The sequence below is a fragment of the Perca flavescens genome, chromosome 15 (genome assembly GCF_004354835.1).
Source record: "Perca flavescens isolate YP-PL-M2 chromosome 15, PFLA_1.0, whole genome shotgun sequence".
NCBI classification, from domain to species: domain Eukaryota; kingdom Metazoa; phylum Chordata; class Actinopteri; order Perciformes; family Percidae; genus Perca; species Perca flavescens.
Genome location: NC_041345.1, coordinates 13,716,770 through 13,739,086, shown reverse-complemented (window position 1 = coordinate 13,739,086; position 22,317 = coordinate 13,716,770). Strand labels below are relative to the sequence as shown.

At 40.6% G+C, this 22,317-nt stretch overlaps 2 protein-coding genes across 3 annotated transcripts in view; one reads left to right on the top strand and one right to left on the bottom strand.

Annotated features, from left to right (window-relative positions):
- aatka (apoptosis-associated tyrosine kinase a) overlaps positions 1-12,876 on the bottom strand; it is a 32,471-nt gene extending 19,595 nt beyond the window's left edge. The window contains exons 1-2 of the mRNA XM_028599778.1: positions 12,517-12,876; positions 12,314-12,417 (exon numbers count right to left, since the gene is read on the bottom strand). Of these exons, the coding sequence (XP_028455579.1) occupies positions 12,314-12,395 (82 nt within the window). The 5' untranslated portion in view covers positions 12,396-12,417; positions 12,517-12,876. The remainder of the gene's footprint in view (positions 1-12,313; positions 12,418-12,516) is intronic.
- Positions 12,877-13,092: 216 nt separating this feature from the next.
- Positions 13,093-20,965, top strand: LOC114569570 (immunoglobulin lambda-1 light chain). Of its 2 annotated transcripts, none has more exons than XM_028599493.1 (6): positions 13,093-13,530; positions 14,950-14,996; positions 16,268-16,403; positions 16,496-16,821; positions 19,632-19,665; positions 20,447-20,965. In XM_028599493.1, the coding sequence occupies exons 3-6, from the start codon at positions 16,364-16,366 to the stop codon at positions 20,773-20,775; spliced, it is 729 nt and encodes a 242-aa protein (XP_028455294.1). In that variant the 5' UTR covers positions 13,093-13,530; positions 14,950-14,996; positions 16,268-16,363; the 3' UTR covers positions 20,776-20,965. The 2 variants fall into 2 exon arrangements, with proteins under 2 accessions (XP_028455294.1, XP_028455293.1); XM_028599492.1 differs by having other exon boundaries at positions 14,950-15,064.
- The last annotated feature ends 1,352 nt before the right edge of the window (positions 20,966-22,317 follow it).

The window sequence follows — 22,317 nt, the reverse complement described above, 5'->3', positions numbered from 1 at the left end:
CGTTCGTGGCCCTGTATGTAAGTACTAGTGTACAATGAGACGTAGTTATGTCTGAGTGCACAGCATTTTGAAAAAAGGTCTAATTCAACCGCAGTGTATCAAATAAATATTTTGTGTGGGTCTGTGGGTCAATAAACAGGGAGCACACACATGCTTATTGGTAATTGAGTGTAATTATTTCTCTTTTGTGCGAGTTATTCACCATCGGTCATTGTCTTATGCAGTAGTGTGCAAATGTGCAGCACACATGTGCCAGTTTGACTTTTAGCCTCTAGTAGCTGAGGACATCCACATAATCTGATTTACAGTTTTAAACCTCCTGCCAGAACAGATGAAAGAGAAGAGAGGGAGGAAGAAAGAGAGAGAGAGGAAGAGCAAAAGAGATCAAAACCTTCACTGAACACATTAAATCCCTTGACTATCCTATCCTCAACACGTTGATATTTTTAAAATTTCATAATTAAGCTGATCTAATTTGTGGAAACACTCCATATCTACATGACGTTTTATTAACATCCACATCAAGGCCCACTGCATTCCAAACATTTGCACGCCTCCATTCAAACAACAAAGGGTTGAGGGACTAAACCTCAGTCAATGAAGTATTGGACACTCAATGCTAATTTTACTACATCAACTAACCACTGCCTGCATTAGCCGTCTACTGGAAGCGATGAGGAAAGCTCTACTGTAGCCTCCATCTAGCAAGCACATACTGTATTGCCGACCTTCAGTCATATTAAAGGCTTTCAAATTAGCTAATGGAGCATTGGTTTTGTCATTTGCCTGTATGTATTATTTAATGTCCCATTTTGTTAATAGTCCTTTTACACTTTTTAACTAGTCACTAATATGTTACTTTAAAGAGTGGCATACTGTCCTTTTCATTAAGGAGGAGGGGTTGCCACATGGAGCTGCTCTGTGGAATATTACAATTTTTAAAAGGGTTATTCCACCAATTTAGTATTAGGCTTCCACATAGTTGAGCGATTTATGAAAGACAGATTTAGGGCCTGTGTCAATATAGCATGTCTTTGTGAGCGCCAGCGTCTTTTTTCAATTGTTTCCAATGAGGAGAGAGTGTACAGCACACAGCGTTCCGCCTTTTTGTGCGGCCGCTCCAAGCACTTAAAAATCTCGGAACTTTTCAAATAAGCACTGGCGTCGTCACTGTCGCTCCTTTTCAGGAAAAACTATCACAACAACAAAGACAGAAAAAGCCATGTGTGGGAGTGTCTCTATTAAAACGTTTGGGTTATTTTTTATAATGTTACATTTTGTGGTTAGTTCCTCAAATTAAGCTCACACATATCTTAAGAAATGATTTGGTGGTCAGAAATTCCAGGCTAAGAGCTTTACCTTTTTATAGACAATGCCAACATGTCTACTAGGGCTGAGAATCACCCCAGGGTGTGATATTATCACAATACTCATGTCAAAATACGATAGAATTGCAATTTTAAACATATTGCTATATTCTGCAATATATTGCAATTTATTACCTTTTTTTCCCAAATTCAAATTATGTCCCCAAATGAAAACTGCTGACCTCACCAGAACAAACCCAACTGCACCATCTAGTGGACTTAAAACGCAATTGACTCTATTATTCTAGTACCAAAAGGTTAAATTCTCATGTGCAATTTCTATAATAAAAGATTGATACTTGGCGTCCGTGTATCAATACAGTATTGCCACGGAAAATACCGTAATACTATGCTGTATCCTTTTTTTCCCCCCACCCCTACCCCACCCCTACTACTTCAAAATGTCCCAGGCCTGCAGTTACCCATGTGGATGCCATGTTTCCTTTCTATACAGTATGCTCTCCAAATCTAACTATAATAGCCTGTTAAAAGAAGAGGACTAGCACATGTCCTCACTCCAGGATTCCCTTTATGTCTCTATTCTTGTGAGAACAACACAAGCACTGTGCCCAATGGGTCCGCTAGGAGTTGTGGTGTGTGATGCGTGTATTCTTTTCCAGCTCACTGGCTGAGACTCAGCAGTCCTGACCCATTTGGCTGTGGGGAACACACTGACTTTCCCAGACCTGACAGCTCCTGTGGCCCAAACAGCACTGCTCCAATCAAAGCTTGACCCTGAGGTCAGAGCTACAAAGCCTACACTCACACTTGCACAGGCAGACACACACACACACACACACACACACACACACACACACACACACACACACACACACACATGGGCAGACAATGAAAATAGACAGGCACAATGCATCCAGGTTCCTACTTGAAACCTGGTTTAAGAACTAAAGCATGTGTGTGTGTGTGTGTGTGTGTGTGTGTGTGTGTGTGTGTGTGTCTGTGTTTGGGCACTGACCTGCCAACACATTACCATGGTAACAACCTTGCTGGCCAATGCATATTAGTTGAATGCCATTCACGGTGCGGTAAACCTCATGCTTCCTCTTTATCTCACTACTTTTGGAAGAAACACATTTTTGCTGATGCCTCATACACAGACACTTTCTCCCATCTATATCCTTGTGTTGTGCTGTGACAGCTTGTGTGCTTGTGTCTCCATGTGAAAGTGTCTGTGAAGTGGAAAAGAGGGGGAAAGCTAGCCCAAGCAGTGCCCTTTCTGGAACCACTACATACCACAACACAAAGCCTGAGTGGGTGGTGACAAGACACATTGTGTAGAGGCTGATAAGGGAAAAAGGGATCAATATTCACATAACTCGGGGCAAGCCAAAGGACACAACATAAAACACACATACATGTTGTAATTTCTATTAAGTTGTCCGTCATGATGTGCAAGCCTTGGGGCTGATCAATTGCTCTGGTTTTTGTTTTTGTATTATGCCATTGTTACACACAATTCTTCTATTTTCTTTCAGCAATGATCAGTATCTTTAAAAATTACATCTCTTGCCTTAATGTTTAAAGCAACAATATGCACCTTTTTACCTTGAAATAGAGAGTTGAAAATTGTTTTCCCCTACACAACTCCATTCATCTTGATAAGCTGTATACCTTGAACCTCTATCTAGCCTGAGGCTGAGGTAACTGGCAACTGTCGAGCCTCTACAGGCAATGATGAAGCAGATGGTGAACAAGACGGGCGCTGAACACTGGGCCAACCTTTTACTCTTTCACAGATAATGAAGGAATCATGGAAATTGGCAATCCACTCTAAATTTATTTTGTAAGTCAAATGACTGTGATTCCTGTAAAGTAGTACAAGGGGGCCATTAGTCCTTCAGAGCAAGAGCTGGGCTGGCATTCATAAGATCCGCATGTACACTGGATTCAGTGTACCTCTCTATCTCTTCTATTTAAGACATGCCATAAACTTGTAATAATTTGGGTAGTAATTACCAATACAAGCAGCTGAGAGAAGGTTTTTCCTAGTTATGTTGACCTCAGGCCACAGCTACGTTGAATCGAGGATGTACAAGTACCTCGTCAGTACCGTACAAGTATTTACAAGTGTACTGTACAATTGTCTGAGAGTAGACTTAAGGGCAGACAGAGATGGGTAATCCCCCCAAACATCTGGAGAAAGTTGCAGAGGCAAATTATGTTTGTGCTTCTCTGCTCATAGTTTCACCACCACCACCACCACCACGAGGACAGGACGGTTGGAAAATGGATGAATAGATGGAGGACCAAAAATCCTCATCATCCTGCAGTTGATGGTATACCTATGATTTGGCAGCTTGACTTATAAAATAATTTTTTTTTTGCATGTAGTTTTAAAGGAACTATATGTAACTTTTTAATGTTTCTGAAACTGTGTAATTTTTCATCTGATGATCATAAATGACCCGTAACACCAAATGAGACTAACAGTGAAAAGAACGCTATTTTATATAGTTTTTATTAATGCCTTTGGCCAGGTATGATTTTTCCGCAAAGTCACAAAATGATTTATGGCAGGCAGACTGGCTCTATAGTAAGACATTCTGACGGGTCACAGATTTCTTTATAACATCGGAAAAGCCTGCGTTAGCGTATCCAGCCAGGTAAAAGGTCGCAGGAGATAACATGATAACATTACAAGGTTTAGCTTCATTCACCACAAGAAAGTCTAATATGGTCATCCAGAAGAATCAGTGGCACTATTTTCATAAATGCAGCATTTGAAGAATTCCTCTCCCACCCTCTCTGAAGAACTATGAGAGAGCGACGATCAGGGGTCCTCCATAAATATTTGAGAAGCACACATTACTTCACCAGCTGCATGGCAAAATGAAAATAAAGCACTTAAAGCCAGGCTCATTCCCGCTTTATTAAAAAGCTGTCTTCAGGACTGGAGGAAGATGAGCCATGTCCTGACAAACGGGAGGGGAGAGCGATGGAGGCACCCAGCCACCTCCACAGTTCAGGCCGACAATGAGGAGGACGCAGTGGGACGAAGAGAGGAATGAAGGGAGGAAAATTCCTAGGTATAAAGAGGATGAATGAATGAGGAGGCCATTGCTGTTGCTTTGTATTTCCCAAAAGTGAGACTTATCAATAAAAGTCTTGCTTCATTAAACTTTGCCCTCCTGCACCGGATCGGTTTCACTCGACTTCTTCAGCTTGGATTAATTCATTCTGGCTTGTTCTGTCAAGTTATGGTCACACAATGTAACACCAGGCTGAGTAGAGGGATGCACATTGCAAGTCGTCAGTGGCACGAAGGATTTAGCGTTGTCCTTCACGGTCACAGCAAGAGCTGTTAATGCATGTTTCTAAACATGCAACTGAATAATACCCATAAAATGCCAAAGCTGACAAGAGGATTACTGACAGAAAGTAATGAACAATGAGAGAGAAATATAGACACGCAGAGAGACAGAGGCCCAAGGAGGAAGAAGGAATGCTAAGGAACGCTTAATTCAATGGTGTGTTCATGCGTGTATGCATGTACAAGATGAGAATGGTATTGTGTTAAGCACAGCCACTGAGCTTTTCATGGTAGATCATAAATAAAGCATGCAGCAGTGAGGTAGGGCTTTCTGTTGCTGTGCAGCTGTAGCAACTCAACGTCAGGTCTACAGCTGCTGGGATATTTACCAACTGGTATACACGATAGAGCTCATTGTGCATTCAACAAATCTGTTCCAAATGGACACGTGTAGGAGAGGTAGAGAGGAAACAGTGCAAGGCGCGCTGTTGAGAGAAAATAGGGATTTTCTTCAAGGCAGAGTGAGGCATATTTCAATGCTTCCTACACTTGTATCAAGGCCAGGGCCGAGCCATGTGTTTTTTATTCACAATCGAGCCTAAGAACGCGAACCCATACAGAAAGCCTAGTCAAGGTGTTGCACTTGACTGCATAGGATAACTTTGAAGTTTCCGTGGTAACTAAGAACAGTGGGTTGTTGCTGCTCCTGATAGCAGCAACCCCAAGTCAATGAAGAGGAGCTCAAACACACCACAGATAATGTAGAATGCTTGAACACATACCTGCAGATCAGAAGTCTCTCCCTGTGAGAGGCTTCGTTCTCATCTCCCGTCTGTGGTCTGTCTCTTTTTTTTACTTCAGTCGTCTCTTTCTAGCTGGTATGGTTGCTACACACACACACACACACACCACTTCTTGTTTTTGACCAAGAGACCAAGTCATGACAGTGCTGCAGGGTGGGCAGTGTGCCAAACTACACACAACTGCAATCAAATTGTCTTGAAAAAAAATGGGGGGGGTAGACAAAGATGGGGGGAGGAAGGGGGAGGGAGTGCTGGAGGGGGGAAGAGGGTGATATACAGTTTCAACTGCAGCTAGCATTCAATAGATTTGTTACAAATAGGGACATACAGAATGCAGCTAATGTGTTATGTAAAAGTCTCCATTTGATGTGTGGTCAGTGGCTGTGGGCTGAGCTTTGTGTCTGTTAGGAAGGCTACGGTGGCTTGGAATCATGTCCAGGTGGCACTAATGACCAAGCTGCATGGAGTATACAGCAAAGAGGACTGTGGGAAGTTTTAGTCTGTGGAGGCTAGTATCACCGTATGCAACAGGAGGCTAGCCGACGCCATTATTCAGCCACTTAAATGCCCTTCCACTTCTGCTCAATGCTTCCTAATGGGTAAACATCGCACACACAAAGAGAGCAGAAAGACTCAAATCTCTCTGAGCATGCGCTTAAATTTAGGACAGTGCTGCAGGGGCAAACAAGCTCCTCCATCTGCCCTGCCTGGGCTGCACCAAGTGGCTTCCAAAAACAACATACACTCACACACAAACACAATGGTGATGTAAGAAGAATGGTGGGGAAGTGCTTAGGATAAAGCAGACTGGATAGGAGAGGAGTGTGACCTTAGGTTTAGATTTACAGGTCAGTCAGGAGGCAGCAGGAGCAGAGCCAAATAATTTACATAAAGTATATAAATCAACAAACACACACATGCAGAAAACCTTTAGAGCTACAATACTTGACTGGAAGTTGCCAGATGACAGGTGCGGCCTACAACAGAACAACAATGAAAACCATTGGCTTACAGCTCAATAAGAATTCTAGATTCAGGTAATTGACAGAGAGCTGCCTTTCTGTATATAAGCCAAGCTAAATATTGATTATCCGCTGCCTTTCTGCATGTGTAAATATAATGCATGAGGAAAATTGTTATGGATCAATTGTTGGCTCAAGTGTTTAGCTCATCTTTGGTGTCAAGATGTAATTTGAGCACCTGTTTTAAAAGACTTGTTCTATATGTATCAGTGTCTAGCGATGCAGAGTGGCTAGAGTTAGTCCTCTTTTTTTTATGGGTTTGACAGGAAGAGCTAGTGGGGCTGCATTGAAGGTGAAGCGAGCTGTGCTCTGACACAGCCTTCCCAAGAGAGAAACACATCTGACAGCAACCCTCTGTTACAGGCTGCATGAAGAGGGTAGAGATCATGAGTTAGGACAGACAAAGGGAAAGAAAATGCTCTGGAGAAAGGAGCAGAAGGAGAGCCAAAGCAGAAGTTGCAAGGTTGAAAGAAAATGGGAGAGAAGGGCAGAGCAAGTAGCATCAGACTGTGATGAGGGAGGGCTGAACATAGAGAGGTGCACAGGAGGAAGCACTCTGCAAACACACACATACACATGTGTGCACACATGTCACTCTCCAATTGACAGCAAAAGTAACAGCATAACATGATTTATAGCATGGTACCGTATCCTCCACCCATTTACATCCCTCTGCCGTTTTCTAGTAATGCTCTGTGTAAAAGACTGCAGATGGCAGAGGGATGTGCTGTTAAAAAGGGCTCTCTGCAGGGAGCCCTGATAACTGTCATTAACTGGGAGTGAGAGCCCAGGAGGATCTTCATGGATCAACATTACAGGCCTGTCATGTCCGTCCCACGACAGCCCGGGCAAGGGCATATACTGCTGGAAAAAAAGGGTCTGAATATCAACTCTGTCTCTGATGGATGGACCTTATGAGTTCATTTCACAGATCGTCTAACTACACAACCAGGGCATTGCATGTAAAGGTGTAGTATTTAACATCAATAATTCATTAATTTAAGACATCATTATAATTATGGATATGACGGATCATTGCAGAGGAGACCGGCCTCTATTCTGCATTTTGCAGATTGGGCTGTTGGGTCAAATTTGGAAGCTGCTGAATTGGGTAATTATTATGGAGCAGGAAAAGAATCAGATATACTGTTTCTTCTGAACAAATGGAACAAAAGCTTCTCACAGTTTATCACAAGAGAAAACACAGTTGAACGAATGAACTGAATTTATGTTTATCCTCTTTAGTCAAGTAGAGGAGGAAACAACGTAAATTCTGAAGAAGACAAGCACTAACAATCCCATGAGATAGGTGCTATCAATCTTTTTAAATACTGACATATTAATCATCACAATTAATTAAACAATGACAGAGAATGCTGCACGTAGCACCTTTAACATACCAGATCAACCACTTGCAAAATACATATCTATAGCAGAGGTTTTACTTTCATACATAAACACTGGGAAAGAGAAACCCTAATGAAGGACACATAGTCTCTGTCCACAGTACTACACAATTGAATATTGTTTTCTGTTAACTCAATGCTAATTTTGAACAGACACACATTTCTACATATGTGACAATGAAAAACTGACCAAAGTTGGTGGAAATCAAGCACAGCTCCTAAAAGAAGGCAAAAAGGACTGATGCAATAATTTAAATCAGTGGTAGCTAGTATGACTATATTTAAATCAATACCATTAGGATATTTAGTTATCAAAATCACACGGTAAAATGTTAATTTGTGATATGCCAATTGGCCTATTTGGACATGAAAATGCCATTGAGAACTTCCTCACCATTTGGTTGCATGGATGGACAGATAATACATATTTTATTTAACAATCTAACAATTCCTGATTTAACAATAAGTAGTTGAACTCTACTTAAAATGATCAGTTAATGTTATGATATTGGCTTATGATATTATGATATTAGCCTCTGGCTGATAAACACAAATTTGATGCATGTGCAAACCATAGCAATCTAACATATATAAAGGTACTATAAAGGCTAAAACAATAGTACCTGTATAGTATCATGTATGACTAAAGCATATGCAACAAAGTTCTGCACATACACACACTGACTGGGCCCTGTGTGTGTTTAGGCCTCTGGCTGATAAACACAAATGTGATGCATGTGCAAACCATATGCAGACATAGAAATATGTGCTTGGAATGACATTTCAGCCCAGAGTCTCATGATGCAGACAAAGGCAGTGTGTATGTGTGTGTGTGTGTGTGTGTGTGTGTGTGTGTGTGTGTGTGTGTGTGTGTGTGTGTGTGTGTGTGTGTGTGTGTGTGTTTGTGTGTGGAGATGTGTGTGCCTGAGTGTGTGTCAAGAAAAACAAACATACCTGAGTAAACCAAATTTGTGCGAGTTATGCTGGCTGCCGTGCACTCATTATTCCTCCCATATTCTTCTTGGTTTCTTGATGCTATTGTTAAGCACATACCCCAACTCTGACACACATGCAGTGAATTCACACAGTCACACTTTTTGCCCAAATGTCTTCCACCTGTCCAACCAATTTGAAGCGGCCCTTTTGAACACAAGAACAAGCATGCATCTGCTTTTGCCTCCTGTCATTTTATCACCATCATAAAACAACCCTAAAATCAATCCACCACACCTAAACCTTGCTTCGTAACTAGCAACCATCTCCATTTCCGTCCACCACTATGTGAAGGGCTTGCTAAATGGCTTTCAGGGTGCTCTAGCATTTAAATTCAACAGCAAGAAATGATACTTGGTGACGAATTAAATACTGCATGAAGCCCATTAAGTATGCAATTGCACATGCACAAGCCTTTAATGAGTGTGACACCAAGAAAACCCACATCCCCCACATCATCACACAGAGAGCACATAGAGGAGACATATATAGTTTCTCTTGACTGCTTAAATCCACTTCATTCTTATTCTAGTTCCCCCAGAGGCTGACTTATGTAACTAAAGTGCTTGGTTACACATGGAGAGATGAATAATCAAATAGTCAGCAGTGGCTGACTTGCACTGACCGTGTCAGTGGGAGGAGCTCTGAGAGCAAGTCTTGGTTTCCTCTCCGGTGTCAGTACCACCTTGGTTATAACTTGCAGTGGTGTGTCCATGCGTATGCAAGGTCATGTGTACATTTGTCCTGCATTTGGAAGGTGCATTGTGCATTGTGCATCATGCTGTGTGTGTGTGTGACAGTGACAGTGACAGTGTGGGTTGTTTTGCATCTACACCAATACACCATCCATAATGTGCACACTAGCTGCCACTGCCACCTCCAGGCACCAAAAGGAGACTGCTGACAGACAGTCTCCCACAGTTGCTGCATTGTCAGCTTGTTGGTGTATCGGTGCTGCCTTCCAGGTCAGTCTGTCTTCTGTTTGCCCTGACAGTAGACAAGCGATTGCATATTAATTCTGTTCACAGGATGCAGCCAGGTTTTCAAATAGTTACCCTTCACACGCACACACATCTGCTCCCTCTCCTGATGGGAGAGCTCTCCGAGGTGCTGAAGCACTAGTAAGTCAGGTGCAAGCTGCAGGTAGTCATTGGTGCAGAATGCCACATACATACACCCAACCTTCACCCTAGCCGCACACAAACCAAGCCCCAACATGTAAGAGCTGATGTGGTCAGGAGATCAAAAATCGTGCTACGGTGTGTCCGTCCATGATGATGGCTTATATAATGCTATGCAATGTGACGAGTGACCTGGCCTCATAGTTTTCCTCTGTCTGGGTGTGTGTTTGCGCATGAGTGGCTGTTTGTGTGAGTGTGTGGAGAGGTAGAGCACACTATGTTCTTACATAGCCTTGGTGTAGGGATGAAGTTCAGTTGTGTAGGGTGGCTTGAGCGGTGCTACAGTTCAAATGCTGGATTTTGTCTTTGTAAATCTAGGTGTGTTTAATTAATCTACTCCTCAGCCTGAAAGACAGCATATTCAGCAACTACAGCTGATTGAATGCTGTGTGTCCCTCCCCTTTAAGGGACTCAAGCGTTTCTCTGTCCTTAGCACTGGCAATGAAAATGACTGGTCCCTCCTCACACGCCCCCTCCATCACCTAGGCAACATTGATTCTCAGCACAATTACTAGGAAGGAACAGGACCACTGCCGCTCTAATGAGAAATGTAGATCATTAAGACAGGGGGGGTGACGATCCAGACACCATCCTCTACTCCAGCTACATACAAGCTACATGAACATGCCCATTCATGCCCCACCCTCTTCCGAAAACTAACCAATGCAAGTGCCGATTCCACCCTGACCTGTCACTGAGGCTATTCATTCACCTACTATCAGTTGAAGAAAAATTAATCTTTCACCGCACATTCCTGAGGGGAAATGTTCAAAACCTGAGCTCTCCTCCAGAAAGAAAATACCAAGACAATTAAATTAGAAGATGCCCCAGAAGAGCCACAGATAGCACACATTTTACCCATAATTCAACTGGGAACCATTTACCCTGCTTCAAATTAAAAGATTGCACTTCTCTGGTAGGTTTGTATCATATTTCACTGCACAGAACCAGGGATAGCCAGCTCAGAACCAACTATACATTCTCGTGAAGTGCTTTTGTCATGGTTTTCCAAATAGCTAAATACTAAACCACTGTGTTTCTGTGCAGTGTATTTTAAAGCCGAGCAGAATAATATCTGGAACCGGTGAGTCATTACCTATGAACACATCCTTCAAAGCTGTGATGTCATATCAATGTACTACCTATGTCTTATATTAACAGTGTTCTGGAGATTTATTTAATAATCTAACTTTTGTCTTGTAGTTTTGTATCTAAAGCGCTCCATGTGATGGTTAAAGCATCATTACTAAACATGGAAATGTACTCTTAACACAACACTTATCTTGCTATGGTGCTTTACATGATACTACTTCTACATCTTTTATGTCTTGCTATAAAGCCTTACAAAGTTATTGTAAGCACAGAAAATTCCAAAATGCACAGGGGCAGCATAGCTCCTATAAATAACCTATTTGACTTTAAATGGAAGCCCCTTAAAGGGTCACATTCTGAGGGACAACAGAGAAGAGATGCATAGAATGAGAACTGGGTCACAGGAAGGTAGATTAGAGAGGAATAATTGGACAAAGAGGGGCCACTGAGAGTGTGTGGTTTGGGGAGGACAGAGCCTGAAACTTGAGAGCTAGTGGCCTCACCGTCATTTGTATGCTCAGCACACTGCGCCCAGTATAGGGACTCTCTCAGTCCTGTTTACAATTGTACACAGTTATTTATTCTGCTCTGATTCAAGCCCTTACATAGGACAGCCATGGCTTCCTGCTCAGTGGTCCCGTAGCACTGCAGCAGCACCTGGGTTTTCCATCCCATAAACCCTGACACCCAAGGGATGATCGAACGCTGTATCCAAATGGTCACCAAGAACAGCATCCTCAAGCAGTACAGCCATACACTTCTGTTAGCAGGTCACCTCTGTAATGGTGTTGTCAGTTAGCACGCACACACCCTGATCATAGCACACATGCACACACTCAGCTGCAGGGATGTATGTAGGACTATGCAGAATCTGTGCAGGAACAACTTTTAACCCTCTTGTCACCAAGATATAAAGGAATGATGGATGTAAAACACCCATACCTGAGCTAATCTTTTTATGTTTAGCATTACTGTCGTGGTGGTGCTATGGCAATTATGCTGCTGCTGGTGACTAAGAGAAAACGCTGTATATAGCACCAAGACGCAGTGTATGGTCTTGCATCAAAAACCAGATTCAGTGGAGTTCACTCAGCTTGATTATGAAGAAACATGTAAATCTCAAGCAGTTCTGCAGCAATAAATGGATAAACGCCCTCATTCATCAGTTTGACCCTTACCTGTATCAAAGTGGGAGCTGAAGGCAAAACTGGGATTGAAAAATGCCGAAGACATGACTATCACATGTAGGGCAAAGACCATCCTCCTCGTAGACAGCAAAAGCCTAGACACAAAAAGGTCAAGAATAAATTCCCGAGGTGCGTTTCAGATTCATGTAACCTGTAGTAGAAGCGGTAATGCGCAGCATTTTATTCCATCACACCTCACAGAGAGCCTCCCGAAAATCCTGCTCCACCTTCAGTTCGAGCAGATTTGGAGACAGATGTTGACAGTCATTTTCATTTTAGCACATCTCTTAGTTACTTGCTTGACAACAAAACCTCTTACATTTGACTGCTATGCTGGACCGGTTTAGTGTCACCCGTTATTTACACCAATTTTAAACTGTAAAATGCTGACTGCTCCAAACATTTGGTAATCTCCCATTTGTGTTCCTTTCAAAATAAACCTGTGGTTGCTGCTTGTCCCGTGCTAGATATAGCCTAACGTGCCGTTTTTGGAGAGAGCAGCTGGTTCTTTAAAAAAAAAAAGAAAAAAAGATGCTTCGGTCAGTGATGCGCATTTGGGTTTCACCTTCGGTACAGAAAGAATGAGCGACAATTTGCACCAGTGTCAAGCGACATACTGTTTACAAAGACTTCCGTTTACAGCTTTCAAAATAAAAACGTATTTACGTACCAGAACACTGGTGTTTTTTCCTTTTATTTTGAAGGGGGCACTACGTGATTTTGCGTGTGACATCAACCCTGACGCTGTCATTTCTAGAGGAATCCTGCTAGCGAGGTTGCGCTGGTACGTGTAGTGTGGGATCATTTTGAGCAGGTCATCTTACTCAAATACTTCCATATATGTTTTAATGTAAATTGGGAGCACACATGCATCACCAAATCTCCCGACACACCACGAGGTCTGTCCAACAGGCAAAGAAGGACACGGGGTCAGGCTCCAGCCCACAAACGACATGTATAGTACGACATGGTTGGCGTCGGGAGAACTGGACCAGGAAAGGTCTGCTGACTCCATCGTGGCCAGATCGATTGTTCTGTCACTGTCAAATACCGCCGGCAGCAGGAGTCACAAGCATAGTTACCTAAGCACATTATCGTGACGCAGTGTGGAAACTGAAAGGGACATGCAAGTTGACAGCGGTGTAGGAAAGTAGGTGGTCAGGTGAATGGGAGAAGCGGGAAAACTCAACAGGGCGACTAGTGGACAGGTGAGGAATGTCAGCCCCATGACAGGTGTACTGATGTAAACTGTCAGTGCTAAAAATGCAAAATTGAGGTGAACAAAAAGCAATGGACTCCAACTCTATTATGATAAGCAATCCACTTCATTAGGCTGCATCTGCACATTTTCAAATATCCAGAGGCTAGATGCATAAATGTTTATATTTGAGCCCCCAAAAAGTGTTGCTTTTGTTTTGGTTCTGTGGAACTCTTTAGACATAACAGCATAATGCTAGGCAACTAATTATGCTTGCATTGCATTACATTAAACCTAAAATTCCATCTATCTCTCCATCTTTCACACACACACACACACACACACACACACACACACACACACACACACACACACACCATTGGCCCTCTGCTGGTCATTGTCAGATATTGTCTGAGATTGTAGAAGGTGCCACCATATTCTCTCAAGCATCAAAGTAAATATTTACATTTGCCATTAGACATAATTATCATATGTCTATGTACCATCTGACTGTATTTCTTGTAGTTTTATTAATTTAAGGAATGCATTTATTTTATTAAATTCTTGATTGAAGAAGTGATTGCATAACGTTACTCAAGTAGCATGCATTTCTTTCAGTAGATGAAACATGTATTAGTTTGACTTTGTGTGGTGTAATTTGCACAACCTGATGACGATAAATAAAGGAAGATACACAGTACAGCGTGTTGTTATTCTGTTGAATGGACACTAGAGAGCAGCACTGGATTACTATTAAGGCACTGAGGGCATTCTTACCATAAAAAGACACACACACACACACACACACACACACACACACACACACACACACACACTCAAATGGTTATACATACACTCAAGAAGAACAACTCTAGATTTCACCAGAAGTCAGGTCTTATTTTCTTTCCTCATCTGCAGGATGCACCTGCAGGCCTCCTGTCTTTATTTAGCTTCATGTAAATTAAGAGGTTAAGTGTCAGTTCTCTGTAAGCTGCCCTTTACTGGAAACACACTATGTTGTAAAATATTGTGTGAAAAGTCACAGCTTGAATCTTGCAACAGGTGTCTCCTTTTAATTTGTAAAAAACTTGGGATTTAGATAAAAATGATTTTGTAAACTTGTACTAAAGCAAGGAAATATAAATATTAAACAAATATACAAACTTAGATGCAAACCAAAAATCCCTATCATTAGGAACTGACAACATAACAAATATAATGAAACTGCAGGAAATCTTTTCAGATCTTTACGTTATAAAATAGTTTGGAGGGGGGGTCAGAGAAATCCCCTACACTGAAAATAAAGATCATAACCAAAGCTCCTCCTCTCAGTCACTCTCGCTGTTGTATTAAATTGCAGCTTTGACCTCATGTTGGATTCATCAGTCTGTGTGTTTCTCTTGACTCCGTGTCCTCTTGTTGTTTCCAGGTGTGAGTGGTGTGACCGTGGTGACACAGAAGCCTCCTGTTGTCATGGTGAGGAAAGGAGAGACAGCCACCATGGACTGTAACCTGGGGACTGTTACTGACCAGTCAGCTCGCTGGTATAAACAGATTCCAGGAGAAGTTCCTCAGTATGTACTGAGGTTTTATCATTCCAATAGCTCTCCAAACTATGGCTCTGGTTTCTCCTCTCCAAAGTTCACATCTAATCATCAGTCAACATCAGATTATCGTCTGCTGAGGGAGACTCTGCAGTCTATTACTGTCAAACATGGGACAGCTCTGTTAGTGAGAACGTATCACAGTGATTTACACTGTGACAAAAACCTCCTCACAAATACTTCTGCTTTTTGAGAGCCATCAAACAACTAACACGTTATGTTCAGTATATGTTTTTGGAACTTCTAAGTACTCTTATTGGATCATAGACTTTGCTTTATACAGGTTTAAATTATGTAAAATAAAAATAAGCAAAGCACCAGTAATTATACAACACATTCATGAATAATATCTGAGTCTGACATATTAAACAGGCTTTAAATGCTGCTTTCCTTCCACTCAACATTTTCTAGTCATTTAAAGTTTACAGAAGCTGTTCTAAATACCCAAAATGTGATGAATTATTTAGAGATAGACAGGTATGATTGTTAGTCTTCCAGATGAACTCTATATGGCAGTAATCTAACTACATTAATCATGTTTCATGAAGCAGAGCCCAAAGTAAACTGCTCCACAGTGGTTCAAAAAGCCAGAGACTTCATTAACGTGCAGCTAAAAAATGAGCAAATTAAAATACTACATTAACATCACTACAGGTTATGTAAATGCAGATATTTTAAATTAGCTTTTAATAGTATGAGTAAGAACAATTTGGATTAATAGCAGACATGTTTACTTGCTGAGAGGAATATTTAAAAGAATAAAAACACTGAGATGAGAAGTAAACTTTTACACTCTGATCAGAAGGCTGTTCATAAAACGAACAACAAAGTGAGAACTTTAAAGCAATCTTAAAACCCAATATCAATATAGTTATCCTCTGGACTACATGACTATTTAAAAAATAATATAGAAAAATAAAGAAAAATGAATCTGATATTACCTTTAGAGTAGAGAAGACTCACACAAATACTATTAAATACATTTTTAGATACAGTTTTATGAGCAATATAAGTTATTAAATGTATATTTTAATAAGAAATTATTCATTGTGAAACCACATACAGTAGATGCCGTTATTTATTAATTAATGAAAACAGTGTTGAGTGTGTAAACTCCTCCTCCTACACTTCTCCTCTCCTCAGGGTCTTTATAAGCTTCAGTCTCTCTTCTCCTCACACTCCAACCCTGCTCACCTCTCAGCTGGACAGTAAGGGACGTTTACACCACACACTGACAACATGCTGGGGACCCTCTGCACTCTCATCACTGCTCTAACATGTAAGGAGGCTGACTTACTGCAGCTTTGACCTCATGTTGGATTCATCAGTCTGTTTGTTTCTCTTGACTCCGTGTCCTCTTGTTGTTTCCAGGTGTTAGTGGTGTGACCGTGGTGACACAGAAGCCTCCTGTTGTCACGGTGAGGAAAGGAGAGACAGCCACCATGGACTGTAACCTGGGGACTGTTACTAACAGTGAGGCTCGCTGGTATAAACAGATTCCAGGAGGAGTTCCTCAGTATGTACTGAGGTTTTATCACAGCTGGAGCTCTCCAAGCTATGGCTCTGGTTTCTCCTCTCCAAAGTTTACATCTAATCATCAGTCAACATCAGATTACCGTTTGATCATCACCAATGTGGAGGAGGGAGACTCAGCAGTCTATTACTGTAAAACATGGGACAGCTCTGTTAGTGAGTACGTATCACAGTGATTTACACTGTGACAAAAACCTCCTCACAAATACTTCTGCTTTTTGACCTGTTGATACATCTTGACTGCAGTGAAGCCAAAACTCAATGCTTTTGGTAACTTCCCCACATGTACTAAATATACACTAACGGTCAAAAGTTGGGGTCACTTAGAAATTCCCATTCCACTCCATTCCAGACACAATACCTGCTGAGATCAGTTGCATTGTTTTTTTTAACCAGGGCAGCAGTTTTCAGATTACATTATTTGCTTACATAATTGCAAAAGGGTTCTCGACTGTTGTAGAAAGAAGTGTCTGAAGAAACACTTGAAATTCATGCTTTTTGGTCTAAACGTCATACCCAAATTAAAAGTGGTACAGCTCCCATATACTTTGAAACTCAGGGGTGTGCCTGATATCACTGGAAAGGTGATTGATGTGGGTTTGTTTGTGTATTTGAGAAGTGTTGTATTTTGTAGTTTTTTGGCTTTTTTATTTGCACTTTTCAAATAGAAATAAAAAACGCACAGACATATTTGTAGAAAAGAATTCATATAAAATCCATTTTTGAGTCTTTTAGCTTCTGAATTTTTTTCTGTAGTAAGCTGAGACGTGGCTAATGCTGTGTTGTCTGTCACCTGTCAGATGTGTTTACAGCAGTGTATTTTAATAATTTTACAGATTTATGACTTGGACAGAAATAAAAAATCTCCATTCTAGCCTCTGTAACTCTGTGTCAGTAAGGCCTAGAATCACCCTGACACAACTTGAGTGTTTCCTTTCCAATGATATCAGGCACACCCCTAAGTGTCAAAGTATATGGGAGCTGTACCACTTTTAATTTGGTTATGACGTTTAGACCAAAAAGCATGGAATTTCAAGCATTTCTTCAGCCACTTCTGTCTACAACAGTCGAGAACCATTTTGCAATTATGTAAGCACATAATGTAATCTGAAAACTGCTGCCCTGATTAAAAAAAACAATGCAACTGATCTTTGCTGGTATTCTGTCTGGAATGGAGTGGAATGGAAATTTCTAAGAGATCCCAAACTTTTGACCGGTAGTGTATATTTTTATACTTTTGAACCCTTTTTATTGTATTCTCACATAAATCCGAAGAACTATCCTAATGGTAGTTGTCTGTTATACATACATATACAGTACATATAATATTCACACAAGGAAAGTCATGATCTATCACACTTACAAATCATGTTTACAGTAAATTTAAGTTAATGTATCTTGCTACTCATCACAAAATATTCAAATTACAGAAAGTTTGGAAGAGCTTCTCATTTGATGATCTAAATACACAGAATGTAATAAAATCTTGAGAGAAATCTCTGGTGCACATGTAGTGATTATTATTATATTTATAATGTAATTGTAGTGAATATTAATCCAACTTAATTATTTTAACATTCCTAAATAGACCCAAAGTTCATCTGGCAGACGAAATATGCAAGAAAGAAAGTTTGTTAAAATGCAGCTAAAACACAACCATGTGTAAAAGCTACGTTGAGCTGCTATCATTTAGATTAAATATGTGTATCCATTAAATGAATCACAAAAGTCATTATTAATATGGATCATGTTTACTTGGTGGGAGGACATTTCAGAAAAGTCTGATGAAACTTAGATAAGAGATAAACAGTTATGTTTACTGCAGGTCCTGATTTATATAGAACACTGTAATATACAACTAACAAACAACCTAAAGACCAATGAAGATATACTTAGCATGTGATCATATTTACTTTATTTTTTACAAAATAAACAGAAAACACTTACATTTGTGCCAACCCTGAGATTATTAACAATGATTCAAAGGACATCCTCTAAATCCAACAGGAACAACTACAAGACAATGTGATTTGTGGATGGGGAATCTCATCAATCCTGTCATGTATTAATGACTAAAAATAGTGTTGAGTGTGTAAACTCCTCCTCCTCCACTTCTCCTCTCCTCAGTGTCTTTATAAGCTTCAGTCTCTCTTCTCCTCACACTCCAACCCTGCTCACCTCTCAGCTGGACAGTAAGGGACGTTTACACCACACACTGACAACATGCTGGGGACCCTCTGCACTCTCATCACTGCTCTAACATGTAAGATCTTCTTCTCTTTCCTTTTATAGCCCATATTTTCACATAGAAACCTTTCACTCATGTATTTTCTCTGTATGTTGACAGATGTTGATGCAGTGATAGTGCTGACCCAGGCACCTCCTGTCCACACAGTTTCTACAGGACAAGAGGTTGTTCTCAACTGCAACATTCAGAGAGATGATGGAAATTGGGTCAGTTGGTATAAACAGGTTCCTGGTGAAGCTCCTCAGTATGTTCTCAAATTTTACCATTCTAGCAGTTCACCCAGCTTTGGATCAGGATTCTCCTCAAACCAATTCAACTCTAAATCCTCATCAAACATAGATTATCAGTTTATCATAAAGCAGGCAGAGACAGGAGACTCTGCTCAGTATTACTGTCAGAAATGGGATGGCTCTGCTTCTGCAGCTGTATCACAGTGATTCACTCTGTGACAAAAACCTCAATAAGAGACTCCCCACAGTTTTTATGAATTCTAAATTAAATCAAACCATACAGATCAGAAAAACTGAAACAAAACATTGAAGGGCATTAAATGAAACTTGTCTTTGAAACAAGTCCAGCAGTGTTTAGGAATATAATCTGACTGATGGAGTGAATGAGACGTCGACAGTGAAAGTTGGTCTCAACAGGATGTTTCAGTTCCTCTCCCCTCATTAGTGAGAGTCAGGAGGTTTTTGTACAGCCATGTATACAAACTGAATCACTGTGGTATTCGGACAAGGCACCAAGCTGATTGTGACAAGTAAGTACTTTTTAACTGATCATAAAACAGGAAAGATTTGATGTTTCTGATACATGTTGAGATGAATTATTAACTGTATTGCTTACTGTTTAGAATATTTAACATGTTGATCATTGAGTAATAGATTGAATTTGTACATGTGCTTTGATATCTTATCTTGTTTGAAGGCAAAGGAACAATCTGCAAATGATCACACATCTTTTAATATTTTGTGCAAATATTCTTAAGTGTTCTGATAGTTGATACATTTTTAACAGTTGGGCAACATTTACAATATTATTACTGTTTACTTTTAAAATGTGTGACAAGTTTTAACATTGTAGAACTCATAATCTGTCAGTAGTTTTTTTATATTGTGATATCAATACTAAATTACTGTTTGTAGTGTTCATTTACTAATCTTCTAAAATGTAGGGATCATTTTGACTTCACCTGAATATCATTGTGGCTGTTTGAAAATGGTAGATAGACCTCACAAAAGAAAAGTTATTACTAAAATGATCATATTATACTTCAAATACCATTTTTTAAGACACAGAAGGGCACTTTTGGAATTAGTTTCCAACATAAAAATGATACTGAAGTAATAAAAATTAAAAAGTTAGTGATACATAGATTTTGAGCTAACATGTACATCAATGTTTTTGCCAAATTAAGACTCTTTACTTCTTCAGCATTTTTGTTATATTCTAAACACTAATAATATTATCTGTTTCTGTCATGCTTTGTGTTAAGGATTTGTTTCCTAGTTATTTGATGAATGTCCTTTCTGTGTTTTCAGGCTCCAGTCTCCCTCGTCCTGTCCTGACTGTCTTCCCTCCGTCCAGTGCTGAGCTCCAGTCCAACAAAGCCTCTCTGGTCTGTCTGTCCAGTCAGTCTGGGCCTTTTGCAGATGTGAGCTGGTTGGCTGCTGGGAGTCCAGTGAGCACTGGGATCTCTACCAGCACCGCTGTTCAGCAACCAGACAAGACTTTCCAAATCAGCAGCTATCTGGCCGTCCAGACGTCAGACTGGAACAGGGGTCAGGTTTACACATGTAGAGTGTCTTTGGGCTCCCAGACTTCAGAGGAAAACATCCGCAAGTCAGACTGTCCCACTGAAGAACAGTAGAGGAGCAGAATGACCGTTTAACATCTGCTTCTTTACTCTTTGTGCTGTTTGCTCATTACAAGCTTTACATGTTAGAAAAGATGTCTGCATGCTTGTAATACATGTTGTGACAGTTAGGTGGAGGTGTTGTATCAGCTTTGCAAATGCTGCATTTTTCAAAACTCATTCAATAAAATAAAAACAAAAACTGGAAAGAGTGTTTGTATTTATTTGTAGGCTACAAACCGGGTCAGTGTATCTTTTGAGTCATTTGATTTTCCTTGCTTAAATGGGTATTAAAAAAAAAAAAAGGAGTGGTTGTTTGATTTTTGTTTTATAATACAAAATTTAAAATTAAAATATAAGGTGTTTTTTTTTCCTTTTCATGGTTAAAAGGTAGTAAAAGAAATTCAAAAGAAATTTATTTTCATTTTCTATTTTAATATAACAAAAATAAAATCACAGAAACAGTATCGGATGTACAGTGTTGTTTTCAGCTCAGGCTAAAATGACTTTGGAAACCTGATAATGCTCGGGGGAATTTTATTTCATAATGTCACATTTATGTATTAGCCTCTCCCTGCCTCCCTCTGACTCTCTGTCTCTACTCGCTATAGACAACTTCGCCTGAAGAGAGTCGAACCAGCTGAGGAAATAGACTTTCAGTTCATGGCGCCAAGGTCTGATCCCAGCAAACTTTCTGTTGCTGCCGTTAAGTTTGCTGATCTGGCAGAGAGTCACCGGCGGTTTGGGATCAGATCATGGGGATCAGACCTCCGGTGCTGGGTCTATGATGTTCTAAAGTTAGCTGCTGCCGCTGCAGCTAGCTAGCAGCTAGCCGCCAGCCCACTGTGACCATAGGTTGTGTCCTGGGTCCCTGGTGCTGACTGACTGGTCCGTCTGCAAAGCTGGTGTTACCCGCACTAGCTAAGCTGGGAATCAGACGAATCTGCTGCGCTCGTGTTTTATTTTGTTTCCTTTTGCAGATAGTGATATGCTGTGATCCGCTGATGCCAGGCAGGCTTGCTAGTTGCTTTTAGTCTGAGTCTGTCAGATAGCCAAACTTCCATTGACTACAGGTGCCTGGTTAGCTCACCTGGTAGAGCAGGTGCCCATATGAGGTTTACTCCTTGACCCAGATGCCATGAGTTTGACTCCAGTCTGTGGCCTTTTGCTGCATGTCATTCCCCCTCTCTCTCCCCTTTCAAGTCTAAGCTGTCCTATACAAACAAAGGCCTAAAATGCCAAAATAAAAATAAAACTTCCTTTGAATATAACGCGCCAATAAATAGAGACGGAAATAAATTTGTAGGCTACATATAAAATAAAAATCCCCTGAAATACAGCAAATACAAGTAAAAGATATGTATTTAGGCTATTGAACTATAATGACTAATGCATATGTTTATGTTTATTGTGTTGTGGTTGGGACCAGCGGGGGCCTGTTTCACAAAAGCAGAATATATAAATCCAGGATAACTGATAAAGCGAGGCTTGACCTAGTCTAATCTGTGCATTCTGGCTTGGTGCGTTTCACGAAGGCCAAGCCAGGCTGAGGAGGCG